The sequence below is a fragment of the Pituophis catenifer genome, unplaced genomic scaffold (assembly GCF_029215685.1).
Source record: "Pituophis catenifer annectens isolate HBS135680 unplaced genomic scaffold, rPitCat1.0.hap2 SCAF_2, whole genome shotgun sequence".
NCBI lineage: Eukaryota > Metazoa > Chordata > Lepidosauria > Squamata > Colubridae > Pituophis > Pituophis catenifer.
Window position 1 is genome coordinate 67398849 of NW_027256882.1, and position 14499 is coordinate 67413347.

General features: G+C 37.7%; 2 protein-coding genes across 6 annotated transcripts in view; one reads left to right on the forward strand and one right to left on the reverse strand.

The window, feature by feature from the left end:
• GRIP2 (glutamate receptor interacting protein 2) overlaps positions 1 to 6395 on the forward strand; it is a 276423-nt gene extending 270028 nt beyond the window's left edge. The window contains exons 23-24 of the mRNA XM_070936883.1: positions 1419 to 1565; positions 5560 to 6395. Of these exons, the coding sequence (XP_070792984.1) occupies positions 1419 to 1565; positions 5560 to 5757 (345 nt within the window). The 3' untranslated portion in view covers positions 5758 to 6395. The remainder of the gene's footprint in view (positions 1 to 1418; positions 1566 to 5559) is intronic.
• Positions 6396 to 9428: 3033 nt separating this feature from the next.
• The window catches only part of SLC6A6 (solute carrier family 6 member 6), a 64449-nt gene continuing 59378 nt past the window's right edge, over positions 9429 to 14499 (reverse strand). For all 5 annotated transcript variants that reach the window (XM_070936886.1, XM_070936885.1, XM_070936884.1 and 2 more), the window contains one exon: positions 9429 to 13979. In XM_070936886.1, the coding sequence (XP_070792987.1) occupies positions 13829 to 13979 (151 nt within the window). In that variant the 3' untranslated portion in view covers positions 9429 to 13828. The remainder of the gene's footprint in view (positions 13980 to 14499) is intronic.

Here is a 14499-nt window from a genome sequence, read left to right on the forward strand (position 1 = left end):
AATTTGGAACACACCAGAAGGCCTGTCCCTAGGTAGCTTGACCATTAACATGGCTCTCATGTTGGGAGCCATTTACCAAATAAGACAAACTGGTGAGGATGTTCTTAACTCCAGCTCTGATCTTTCTCCCCCCGCCCCGCCCCCTCAGAGGTATCTTCTACTTTTTTCCAGCTCAATTTGTCTTTTGAGATAAAAACGCAACACAAATACTGAAATGCACTGGATTGTGGTGAACACCCTCCTTCTTTTAAAAGAATAAATCTGAACGCATATGGAACCAAAGGAATTCTTAGAATAATTATGATACTAATACCTTGTTCTGAAATATATCAACCTCCCATTAACAAAAATAAATAAGGGCTCTAACGAATGTTAAAAGGTAAGTGGATAAGGAAATGATTGGTGTCCAGAGCATATTGGAGACCTCAGCATTGAGGATAATTAGTGATAATACAGTCAAAGATGATCCACTTTTAATGACCCAAAGCCAATCACAGACTTTGCATCTTTCAGACTGACTTGTGTAGTTACTGCATGATGCAGTTTTGAAATACCTGCAATAAGCAGATGGGGTTGGGTGGCTGAATGCCTAGTCAGCAAAGCTTTCAAGGTTAATACTGAATAGTTGTGAAATGTTCAAGCTAAGTGAATACAGGAGTTTAATTACCTTTATATACCTATATTATTTTTATTGACATGTAGATAACTGAGGTTCCTGCACATAAGTGTCTTCTATCCATCTAGGAAACATGGTTTCTATTGGCTTCATGATTGTTCTAAATAAAGCAGTGTCACATTTCTTTCTAAAAGTTGTGTTATCTGGGATCATGGGCACAAATCTATGGGTCATTCAATTAAAAATTAAAAATGTTCCTGCAATACAAGAAGTTTACAGGCCTTGTTTACCCGTAGTCTGATTTTCCTTCAAGGAAAAGAAAGCAGTAAACCTTGGTAAGGCATCTCATACCTCTATTTTTTTTTTTAACAAGCTGATTAAATAGTTCAGGTTGAGAAAGAGTAAATTATCCCATGGTGTAAGGTTTTGAATTCAAGTCTTCAGAGTCTAAAAAATAAACTAGAGTGGTACTATGGACACTTCATGTTGCCCATGTTGTTGAATGTCTATGGAGATTTTCAGTCATCCAGGTTATGGTTGTCCCATTGGTGCTTTTGCAAAAGGCAACCGGACTTTGTTTTTCCTCTTTTTTTTCCCTGAAGAGAACTGAAGAAGCTTCTTGGATGAGAAGCAAAACATCTTCAAAGAAAAAGAAAGTCCAGTTGCCTTTTGAAAGAGCACCTTTGGGACAACGAAGTTGTTGAATATTTTATAATGTCCCTCTCCCTCTTGTCTAATCTCCATCTTGTACACCCAACTTCATTTTTACCATCATCCCAATTAAAGTTGCCTTTTCTTATAGATGACAATTTACAAGGATCCCGAAACTGAAGACTTTGGGTTCAGTGTCTCTGATGGCTTGCTAGAAAAGGGTGTCTATGTGAATATGATCCGTCCAGGTGGGCCAGCTGACCAGTGTGGACTCAAGCCTTATGACAGAGTCCTCCAGGTAATCAATCAGGGATGGGGGAAGAAAAATGGTTTCTTAAAAGAGTTGTTAGATGTGTATGCTCATCTAAAAGTCATTGGCTACCTGTGATTATTGAGATATCCCACCTGAGACATGCTTACCTTCCCTCTTTCTTCACATTGTTTAATTTCACCCACAGTAAGGCAGCTATATTTGTATCACTCATTTAAAATTATGTCTGTGTTCTTAAATCTGGCCTTCTGTAGAGATTCTCAGTCATCCAGGTCATGGTTGTCCCAAAGGTGCTTGTTCAGGAGGCAACTGGACTTTCTTGTTTTTTTTCTTTTGAAGACGTTTCACTTCTCATCCAAGAAGCTTCTCCAGCTTCTTCAGAGCTGAAGAAGCTTCTTGGATCAGAAGCGAAACATCTTCAAAAGAAAAAAAAACAAGAATGTCCAGTTGCCTCCTGAAAAAGCACCTTTGGTGACAAAGCTGGCCTTCAATTCTAGAGCACTAGCATTCAGCTAAACTTTTGCTCCATAATTCTGTCCCTTCTGCACCACCCCGTCATCATGCTGAGAAAAGCCACTTAGTTATTTTTAATTATTTTTTTGCTCGTCATTGTCTTCTCCATCGTTCCTCCCGAAGGAGCCCAGTGCAATAAACAAAAAGAAAGAACAAGCAATCTTCAATAAAGGCAATTAGATAAACAAGCAACCATAAAAGCAAACGGAAATGGCAGTAGGCAATAAAAACATTCCAATTAAAACAAAATTTATGTTAAAAAGCAACAAATCTCTGTGATTTGTCTGGGTGATGGAAGGTTGGAAGGACAGATGGCTTTCCCTTCCGGCACAGAAGAAATTAAAAAACAGCTGGTGAAGGGAGTAGCGAAACAAGGTCATGATTGCAGCTAATTTCTTTTCCCCTCTGCCTTAGCCCCAAAGAAAAACTTTCCCTCACCTTGTTGTTTACCACAGGAAGGAATTTGTTTTTAAACCAGCAAGAAGGGGAAAGCACATAAAGGGAGTAGCCAGCTTTCTTTTCTACACTTCTTGATTATCTCAGAAATGAGTTACTGGTAATCCTCAACTTACGATCACAATTGAGCCCAAAATTTATGTTGCTGAGACAATTGTTAAGTGGGTTTTGCCCCATTTTATGACCTTTCTTGCCACAGTTGTTAAGTGAATCATTGCAGTTGTTAAGTTAATAGCAATAGCACTTAGATTTATATACCGCTTCACAGTCCTCTCTAAGCAGGTTACAGAGTCATCATATTGCCCTTAACAATCTGGGTCCTCATTTTACTGACCGTGGAAGGCTGAAAGTCTGAGTCAAAGTCTTGAGCTGGTGAGAATCAAACTGCTGGCAGTTTGCAGAGTTAGCCTGAAACACTGCACTCTAACCACTGAGATACCACGGTTCTAGTAACCTGGTAGTTAAATGATCTGGTTTCCCCATTGACTTTGCTTGTCAGAAGGTCGCAAAAGGGGATCACATGACCCTGGGATGCTGCATCCGTCATAAATATGAACCAGTTGCCAAGCATCTGAATTTGGATCACGTGACCATGGGGATGCTGCATTGGTCGTAGGTGTGAAAAAAGTCATAAATCACTTTTTTCAGAGCTATTGTATCTTTGAATGGGCACTAAATGAACTGTTGTATATCGAGGACTACCCTGATTCAAAACTTTGCTAGACAAAATGAAAGAGGCCATTGTTTTTTTTCCCTGCCAATTAGCCTCTCTCATTTCTCTAACATCTTTTCTCTACCTGCAGGGGAAAAACATCTTCCATTATTATTTATTTAGTCACTGGGAAGATAGGAAACCTTTTGTCCAGTACTCAGGAATTAAATTTTAAATTGGAAAGTATATTGATCTTCAGTCTGAGACATAGTTCTTTAAAAGCCAGTTCTGTCAACCTCTTGTTTTCCTTAGAAATCTCTTTATTATGAAACATTTAGTAGGAAACCTAAAATGCCATTATTTCTTTTCAGAAATATTAGTGACAGGGATAGCCTCTTTCATTAGATGCATTTTGCCATTTTATCTGCCTATACTTATATCCATAGTTCCTCCACTGTTGTCCCTGAATCTAGGCCCATGCCTGCTTCTTGCTGAAGGTAGTCTGATTTTCAGTCTCCCAAGACTCTTTTCTCTTTTGTTTATGCTTTACAAACAAACACAGCGGTTCAGGAATCAAAATGGAACATAAGAAAACTTCTAGGAGTTACTCTATTTGCAGAAGTGTTAATAGCTGGTGAGTGCAACCCATGGGCCACATAGTTGTCCTTGAGGCACATGCATACTGGGGACAAAATTTCCAGGCCTGCTCTTGAAATTCACTTTTAGAGAGAATTTAGAATGCGGTTCACTTTTAGACACCTCCCCCCACCCAAAATCCAACTCTTAACTACACTCCTTGCAGTGATGTCACAACAGAACTAGCTGCAACCCCATAGCCCTGAAAGGCCTGCCATTTTTTAGAAGGGCATCCCCCTCAAAAATATTAGACCACCCTAATGAAGGGCAGGGGATGCAGTGGCTCAGTGGCTAAGACACTGAGCTTGTCGATCGAAAGGTCGGCAGTTCAGCGGTTCGAATCCCTTGTCCCAGCTTCTGCCAACCTAGCAGTTCAAAAGCATCTAAAAAATGCAAGTAGAAAAAATAGGGACCACCTTTGGTGGGAAGGTAACAGTGTTCCATGCACCTTTGGAGTTTAGTCATGCCGGCCACATGACCATGGAGATGTCTTCGGACAGCGCTGGCTCTTCAGCTTTGAAATGGAGATGAGCACCGCCCCCTAGAGTCGGGAACGACTAGCACGTATGTGTGAGGGGAACCTTTACCTTTACCTTAATGAAGGGCAGCCAGAGGATCTTTTCCCAACCCTGCTTAGATATTTGAAAGAGGGAAGGCCTTTGGCATTGCCAGCCTATTAGGATGAGTAGTACATTTGTTTCTCAGCCATTCCTCCTAAAATATTGAAAGAGGCAGTTGGTACAGTTTTCCTGCTCTTGTGCTTCAGTTATTGCTGTCAGTTGTTTGTGGTTGTTGTTCCTGTAGCACTGAAAAAGTCTCACCACCACTATATTAGTGACCATCCACATTGTTCATGTCAGAATTGCCTTTTATGGTGCCTGTCCTAGAGAAAATAAAAGGGAGAAAAAGCTCTTCAAGGGGGAAAAACTCAAAATGCTCAACATTTAAATAGTCCCTTTCTCTCTTGGGTTGCAAAAGTTTACAGGTCAGCTTTTTATAGCTGAAAAACTAATGTGGCCAGTATATTTTGAGAGTGAGGCTGCGCCTGATAAGGGCTGTGGTAGAATTCAGGTTTGGTTCTGAAACTCTTGTCTGGAGGTTAAGGGGACTGCAAGAATGCAACATTTCACATCCTTATATGTGTGTCCACCCCCCCCCTCAAACAAATAGATATTTTCTTTCAGTTTTGAAATACAGCAGAGTATGATTTGGCTTGGCTGGGTAATAAAAGGGTAGTCCTTGACCCAACACCATTCATTTAACAATCTTTTAAAGCTATGACAGAGCTGAAAAAAGTAGCTTATAACAGTCCTTGCACTTATGACCATTGCAGCATCCCCAAGGTCATGCGATTAAATTTTGGGAGCTTGGCAACCAACAATGGTTCCAATGTCCCAGGGTCACACGATCACCATTTGCGATCTTGCCCAGATGATTTCTGACAAGCGAAGTCAATGAGGGAAGCCAGATTTTCTTAACAACCACGTGATTCACGTAACAATTCACAATGATTTGTTTAATGACTGTGGCAAAAAAAAAAAGGGGGATGTAAAATCAAGCGCAACTCACTTCACAACCGCCTTGCTTAGTGATGGAATTGTGTCCCAATTGTGGTCATAAATCCGGGACTACCTGTACGGGACAGGCTACCTTGGCTGCCCGCAAGGTTATTTTGCAAAGAAGCAGTTGCTTCATTTTGTTCCCATCTCTGCATATTTCCCTTCTTTTTCCTCTGATCTCACCATTGGTTTTCCATCCTTTCAGGTGAATTGCATCCGTACAAGGGACTTTGATTGCTCTCTGGCTGTTCCTCTGATATCTGAGGCAGGAAATAAGTTGGACCTTGTAATCAGTCGAAATCCCCTGGCTTTCATTGCCAATACTTGCCTGCAGGAGCCAAGCAGCTTTCCAGACCAGCAGTTGGTTGGAGGGGAGGTAAAGACAAGCGCACAGACACTCTGAAGGATGGCTAGGTTTGGTGGTCTGCTCTTCTCAAGGTTCTGTGGGAGGAAAGGAATTAATGGGTGTCTGTTGTGTGGTGTGTGAGAGTTTTTTTTTTTGTTTGTTTGTTTGTTTGGGTTGTCGTTCGTTTTCTTTTGCACTCGTATTTATGCTTAATCTACGTAATGTCAGTTGCTGTGAAGAGATGTTTCCTCTCCCACAACCAATCACATTTTGAAGCCAACACAGCTTGGCTTTGAAGGTTCAAACTGAGATGGAGTGAACAAATCAGGGATCGAGCCAGTTGCTGACAGCAACTCCCAGAATAATTCACCCACAGGACAACATCCTTACTCATCATATGAGTGTTTCCACTGCATGGGTAATAGAGCACAAGTTCTTCCCCAGTCTGTAAGGACTTGGATACATGGTGCTGTTTTTGTTTGTTTTGTTTAATCAAGTGAAGTTAATCTTAAAATGGATTCCCCCCCCTTTTTTTTGTGAAAGACATCCCTACAACACTCCTTGAGCCCCTTCTCCAGTTCCCCTGCACATTCTCACAGATCACTTATCAGGAGTGTCTTTGGCACTAAGTCCACATTCTACTTTTGGATTTAATTTAAAAGACAACCAGTTCATCAAGAAGATGAAGCTCTGACAAATACCTTCCCCATAATTTATTCTTTGGGAGATACCAGAAATACTTTTCACTTTCAAAATCCTTCATAATTTATTCTTTGGGTGGTAGCAGAAATATGTTTCACCTTTAAAACATTGCCCAGCTTAATTTCTTACTGAGTTTCTTACTCTCCAACCACCATTTCTTGAAAGCACTTATTGTATAGCATTGCACGGGGAACATAAAGCCTCTTGGACCAGCTATTTATTTTTGAGCACAAACAGAGCCCCAAAAATGTTCCCAAATGTCCTCTCTGTATACAGTTATGAGTAGGCAGCTGAATCACTTGCATCAATGTCTTCTCCCGCTTAATGATCTGTGTAGTGGTGGTGGTGGAAGGAACCTTGGTTACTCCGTAGCATGAGACAGTGTCTCTAGATTGATATTGTACCTCTAAGTACATCCTCTGTGGATTGCACCAGTGCAATGTGTACATTTGTTTAATCCCACGATGATGCTTGACACTTTGTTGTAACCTATCAGTAGCAGCATCCCTGTGTTTTTCTACAATTACCTTTTTTTCTTCTTCTATGACTTGTGAGCATGAAGCCTTTGTAAACCAGGACTTTGCATCAGCCTCCTGAGTCAAATCCTCTTGTAGCACTGCTGTGTGTGATATTCACATTCTTTCAATTATCTGCCTACAGTTAACAATTTCAAAAGAAGCCATGATTTCTTCATTTCAAAAGGGGAAAATGCCAGGATTTGTGGTTTCTCCCTGGCCAGTCCACTAGTGGGTTCTGGAACCACTCTTTATTGTGATTATTTAAGTTGACCTTTACTTGGGAATTTAGTTCATTGAATGGGAAAACTAGCTCCTCTCTTCCTTTCTAATAGTTTTAATTTTGATATCTATTTTCTACTGTTTTGGTTCATATTGAGATACCATGCTTTTGTCAAGATTGGAAACACCCGTTAGATGAGTCCACTGATCCAAGGTGATTTCTGGTCTGAACCCAGCCCAAGCTGTGAGCATATATATCTTTTTTTGCTATTTCACAGCACTGCTCTCTCTCTGTGACTTTCTTATCAAGATGTGCATGAGTCTTATTGGGCTGTCTCTAGCTGTAGCCATTCTCTCTTCTCAAAGTATGCAATATTCCATACCATTGCTGCCATAATCTAGATAATGTGCCATAAAAGAAACAAAAAAAAAATATTGATGGATGTGTGGAAAATGGGGGTTTTATATGCAATATTCTCATAATGGCAGAAGCTCCCTGTGGCTTCAATTAGGTTTTTAATGAAGACTTTTAATAAGGCTTTAAAAATGGTCCTTGTATCCCTTCCTATGCATTTTGAATGATATAAAAATGAAATGCATTAAATGTGTATTTTTATCCATATATTAAGAGTGTATTCCTGTACAAAGTATTTTTATATGCTAATTTTCTTATGTATCTATGAAAGCACAATATTCAAAGAATATTTTAGTCCTGTTTTGGACCTATTTGTAAATCTGTGTATTTAAATGGTATTACAATTCCTTAGATTTTTTTTAAATTAAATAAAGCAAAATAAATTATAATGTATGTTTTCTTTAGAAAATTAATTTATCATAATGACTGATTGTAAGGTTTACATCTGTTTCCACAAAGGTAGCTCTACCTTTATGATCATTATGAGAGCCAAAGAATTTATAATATAAGCAAATGAAACAAGTAAGATATCTTGTCTTACTGATAAGGCCTTTCCTCCAAGGAAGTATTTGTAAGATGGCAGCATTAGATATGTTTTACATTCTGCTATTGACATTCTGGAAAAATTGTACCTCTTGTGCCCAACTTGATCATCGTGATGATTCTTACTTTGCTATATGACTTTACATTTACAAATAACTAAAGAAATATGTTTATGAAATCACCAGAACTCAAATTTGCTATTACGTTAATTTTACAGTAACCGTGAGGCTGACAGTAGGCATTTGTACACTGAGTTCTTACTTCCAGTTAATGTTAAAAATTATTGCTTCAAACGTACAGTCCTTTGTCTAACATCTTTGAGCCTTTTTTAGGCAGGTATTATTCAGAGGTCTGGCCCTTGGGTAGCCATCAAGTGCTACCTATTAAGGCAGGGAAGGGCTGTCTCTTGGAGAATTATACAATGACATTACCCTTTCCTAGTAATGACATGGCGTCCTTCATCTTGGATGAATTCTTATCCACATGGAAGGAATCCTAGCTTGTCTACTTATTATGATTCTTCTGTTCACAACTTCATATCCTTTGGATCAGGAAAAGCTTGGTTAAAGCATTCAAGAGGATTTGCTCAAAATGTCTACTTGGTAACCATGGGTGTCTGGGAGACTATGTATGTATGTATGTATGTATGTATGTATGTATGTATGTATGTATGTATGTATTTCCTGCCTTTATTATTTTCTCACAAATAATTCAAGACAGTGAGTTTTATCTACTTTCCTTCTCCTATTTGCCAAACAACCACCATCTTGTGAGGGAGTTGGGCTGAGACGGAATGGCTGGCCCAAGGTCACCCAGCTGGCTTTCATGGGTAAGGTGGAACTAGAACTCAGAGTCTCCTGGTTTTTAGCTTGGTGCCTTCACCACTAGACTAAATTGACTCTGATAAAATACTAGCCAACATCCTTTGTCCATATTGAAGGAGACCCCTTAACCTTGCCGGATACAATTTTTATCTCCCTTGGAGAACATGTCAAAAAAAAATCCATGTAAGAATGACCCTGGACTGTGTCCCCTCAAGGAAATTGAAACAATTTCACATGTCTTCTTGCAATGCCCTTTTTTTAGAACACATAGCAACAATGAATTAATAATTCCTCTTCTTTGCTCAATGTCAATTTTCACAAGTGCTGGTAAGAGGTAGTTCATTTAGAGAAAATGGTTATTCATTTATTTACTTATCAGCTGTGCTATATCCTCTGTAATAAATCAGACAGATACAGTTCAACATAATAAATTAGGTTAACAGATAAAATACTGAATAAAAATTAAAAGTTTGGAGAGAAAAAAGCCCACAAGAATGATTTGTTCACTTTATACATGAAAGTTTTTTATTGTTTATTTGCAATGATTACAAACTCATCTTAGAAAAGCAAAATGACTTTAAAATATTGATACCCATTTCATTTATCTAAAAAGCAAAACAGATAAAACTGCAAAATACAAACATTTACTGTGTACATATACCAAAAAAACCATCTAATTTTCAGGGCTGAATACAAGCCAAATTCTTACTCCTATATAAATATTCCTTTCTGGAACAACGATGACAGTTTTAAAATGTCTTTTTAAAAAATTATTCTAAAAATTATTTTTAAAAAGAGGATAGTGTCCTCTTAATCCACACAGCTACTCATTAGTAATAAGTGTGGATTTACAGAATTAAAAATGCACACCAACATTTTCAGTAGAAATAAAGATGTCTGCCTTATTTTATAACCATAAAACCTCTGGAGTGGCATTCCTTTCATGATTGCAACAGCACAACTACAGTAATGACACAAGAACGTTCTATTACAACAGTGAATTTATCAGAGTACTGCACAGGTTGAGGTCCGGTGGGGAGAGACATTAGTGAGCAATCTCAGTCTACCATTTGGTTACTTACAATCCAACTCTCTCCATTCCTACCAAATGTCACAGCCACTCAACGTGATTTGGCTACAGTGTCACTGTCTGCCTGTTGCTGTGTAACGCCTGTTGCGAATCATTAGTAGGCCATTTGGGAGCTTGTTAGTCCTCTTTCTTCTCCCAAGACAGCTTGTTAACTATGCAATCTAGTTCTCGCTCCCAAGAGAGCTTGTTAACTATGCGGTCTAGAACAGGATGTTCAGAAAGACAGCTATTTTAGTCCATGTGGCTTCTGAAATGACCAGGGCTCAGCAAATGTGGATTAGACATCTTCTGTATGTTCCCTGAGCCCAGCCACAAACTGCAAGATTAGGGCTCTAGCCCTAAGCATAGTCACTACAAAGGAAGTTCCACTGAACATGGTATGGCTTATTTGCAAGTACATGTTTAGAATGAGCCTGTAGATCTCTGGAACAAGTATTCTCTTTGGCCCAATCTGCACAATGTGTATTTTGAAATCTGAAAATGTCAACCTCTATTGTTTTTAGATAATTTATTTTTTTCCTTTTGCCACATTTTTCGGTAGAAAAATACTGATTCTCTTCCAAGGATTTGGATCCAATTGTGTGAAGCTAAGTTTCTGATCTAATTCTACAGATAGACATATATGTCTGAGGAGAATATTACATTCATAAAGTGCATGGCCTTATTTTATTCCTGAAAAGAGCATGCATATTGCATTTTTCTTTTCCACCTCTTCTGCATAGCAGAATCAGAATAGTTTAGCTTAAATGAAATGCAGATTAGGCAGGCTGCTATTCCTTTTAAACAGGATACAGAACTGGACATGGGCAGAGGGAATATACTAATGCCAAAGATGGTACTGTAAGAACTTTATGTGTGATTGTCTAAAATTACATTTTCCCTGTCAAGTGATTAGTATTAAAAGTGTAATCCTTTTTGGTAGACCACTATAGACCTGCAAAAACTGTCCTTTATGTTTATCAAGATTACTTAATACTACGTGCAAGACTTTGAATTCTATCAGTGGCTATAATACAGGGCAAATTTAGGGAGTATAGAGATTGATGACCCAACTAGATATTTGGTCAAGAGTGTTGAATGGGCTGAAGTGTTCCTGATTTGCTTTCCAGCAAGGGAAGATACTTCAGCTTAGGATACATTTAAAAAAAAAAACTTTAAAAAGTTGAGTTTCAATTTTGAATTGATTGCTATAAACATTCAATTAAAAATTGTGCCTCTGTGGATTATGATTGTTTTTCAGTAGACAATCACTTTTGGTTTATTTTTGGCCTATATCTGTAGCAATTGTGCATATAAAGAATTTGTGGAGTAAGAGTGGCTGTGTTTATATATATATATATATATATATATATATATATATATATATATATATATGTATGTATGTATGTATGTATGTATGTATGTATGTATGTATGTATGTATATATATATGTATATATGTATGATCTTAGGCCCTCTTAGCTAAAGCATGACTTGTCAGTCATAAATTTCAAAATGTTTCTAGTTTTTCCAAATTTTCCTTTTATAACACTAGTATTTACATGTTGTCTCAGAAGCAGGTTTCACTTATTGTCCTTGTACTTACTTCTGTATAAATATGGGAAGATTTAATGAACACAAAAGCAAAGAAAAAAAAAAGAAGCCTGCCAGAATTTTAGCTTTTCCTGTATTAGAAAGCATTTGTCCTCCAGTTCTTCCTCTTCTTGTCATATCTCTATTCCTGCTTCTATGGCCATTCAACAGTTAGTGATCAAATAATTTATTTCCACTAGGTTTTCAGCTGGGCTGATACTTACTCTGCCTAGTAAGTTTAGTTTCATTATAATCAAGTACAAATGTCCAAAGACAATATACTGTGAAGTGTGAATTAGTTATGCAATTATTTAACCATATCTTCCATTAGTGCTATAGTTACTTATGAGAATGTTGACCGCTTGAAAGATTGGACTAAGAGAAGAAAACATTTCCAGACATCTAAAGAGCCTGCCTTGGTTGGAAAGAAGCCTGAAATGGCTGGTCGCAAACAGAGTTATGTCCAACTGTTTTGACTAGCAAATGCCCATTTAATGCTACTATAACCTTTTTTTTAACCTTATACACATCTAGAGCAGTTTAGAAAACAAGCCATACTTCCATGAAAATGAACTGTTGCACTCTAATGTTCCTCCCAGTCCCCACCCCCCTTTTTTTGGAAATACAATGATTTGTTTGAATAAACATTAAGAATTTCCCCACCCACCCCATATCCAAACCAGTTCACCCACAAGTTAGTCACAATACTGAATATTTAACTTCTTCATTACAAAGAATGGATAAAATAGGCCACACAATTCTACAAAGTGAATTAGAAAAAAAATCAATCTTTTTGCAGTCATAAATAAGTAGAAAATACAAATGATTGATAATTTTCCCTGCCCCACCCCCTCCCATCCATTGGCCTTATTTGGCAGAATCTATTCTTAACATTCAGATATAACACATTCTATTATTCACAAGTTTTGCTGTGTGAAAATATGATCCTTGACACAAAAAATGAAGGTTGATGGGCTAAATCTTATGTGACAAAAATTTGATTTAACTTTTTTTTTCTTGTCATGATGAGAAAACCTGTTTACTTTTTTAGTTGGAAGGAACTGATTCTGATTGCACAGTTTAACCTTGAAATGGGTTGGGTGCTACTCTTCTTAGATGGAAGTTTACAATGTGGGACTGATTCTCTGGTTTGTTCTTAGAAAACATCCTCTCATGCTATGTTCTTTAGGGTATTCCCTTGGTTGATATACCTGCTTTTGGTTCAGTGGCTGTTCTTGAAACTAGCAAAATATTGCACTATCTTTCATGTAAAATGCACCAGGGAAGTCAAGTGAACGAACTGTTAAGACTTGCCTTCATCCTAATTTCTTGCTGCTGCAGTCCAATCTGGAATGCAATGGGGTTTGCAATACCAATGCCCTGCCATCTTTGGTTTTGCAGGATTAGAAAACGAAGCCAAACAGTAGCTTTCTCTTGGCTTCCTTGCTTCTTCTGTAACTAACCTTTTTACTGGCCATTTTTCAGTATAGTAGGAAGATAAACATTTCCAAAGGATTTGTACTCTGGAAGTGTTTACTTATCAGCTCTTGGTAACAAGAAAGCAAAGCATTCTCTTCATGGCCACCTGCATATACTGCAAGCTCTGTTCCCTCAAATAAAATAAATCACAGACTCCATCCACAAACAAATATTGGCTAAACAAGACACCTGAAATAACTGTTTTGGTCCTTTATTTACAGTTCTTTTTTTTATATATATATATATAAAACTAACATAACAAGTATGTGCATAATGCATATGCAGTGGCCATAAGACACAAATTGATTCTTAATTTCTTTCTTTTCTTAAAGCATATAGGAATGTTTTCAAATACTGGCTAAGTTCCAGTTTCAACTACAGTATCTCAATTGACAGACAAAATTAGAAGAAATTACAAACGAAAGGGGTTTTGCTATTTCTGGCTCACAATCCTGCTCAAATTGTGTTTACTACCAATATAAAGGTTAAAGGGGGCACCCTTCCCCCTAAGATCAATGCCCATATGGAAAAGGGTTGAGCCACTACTCAATGAAGATTGAAAGCAAAACATAAGCTTTGCAGGATTCGGGGTGTTTTCCAGAGGCAAATCCTCATTTTGGGAAAAGTGGGGAACTTACCAATACAACTCCCGTTGAGTATTTTATGCCTCGTTCAGTCTAAAATAAATTTATAGCTTACTTGATCTCCTTGCGTTTCCTTGGATCAATGGATATAAATGATGACACTTTTAGCCTGTGAATATCAGTCTACTTTTTCTCAACTGCGTTCTTTCTGTCCTTTCTTGTTGTAGTAGCTTCTTCATCAATAGATTCTAGTGGATGTTTTTCTGCATCTGCACTCAACGCTATGCAACTTAGCTGACTGCTATGATACACACCCAATACTCCTTTTTTCGCTCTAACAAAGATAAAGTTTGGCAAATATGTGACTTTAAATATGGTTTGCAGCATCTTTGTAAATGTAGCATTATACAATGAGTTTTCTGACACTAACCTGATGTTCTAACAAAATCCAAGTCCAAATGACTTATTTCTCAGGTGCAGACTACAAAAATGGGCCAGTTTTTATATTCTTTTAGTTACATGATTACACTATCAAATTTATATTCCTGTCTAAGACTGAGAGAACTATAGGTGACAGATTCAGGCTTACCAGTATTTTATATCAACTTTTAGATAATCTTTCTAAATCTATGAGAAACTCAACCGTACTCTGTATTTAAGTCTCCATAGAAACTGTCCTTGTTATTAAATGTAGAATCAATTCTTCTGGTGATGGAAGAAATAATCTCCTCTGTCCCAAAAAGATTATCAATTAAAATGCCTTTCCAGCAAGAATGATTCTGCCACCTTCTTAGAGCCTGTTCACAAGATGCTTAGATTATTCCCCTGGTTCCAACCCCAGCTTATATTTATTT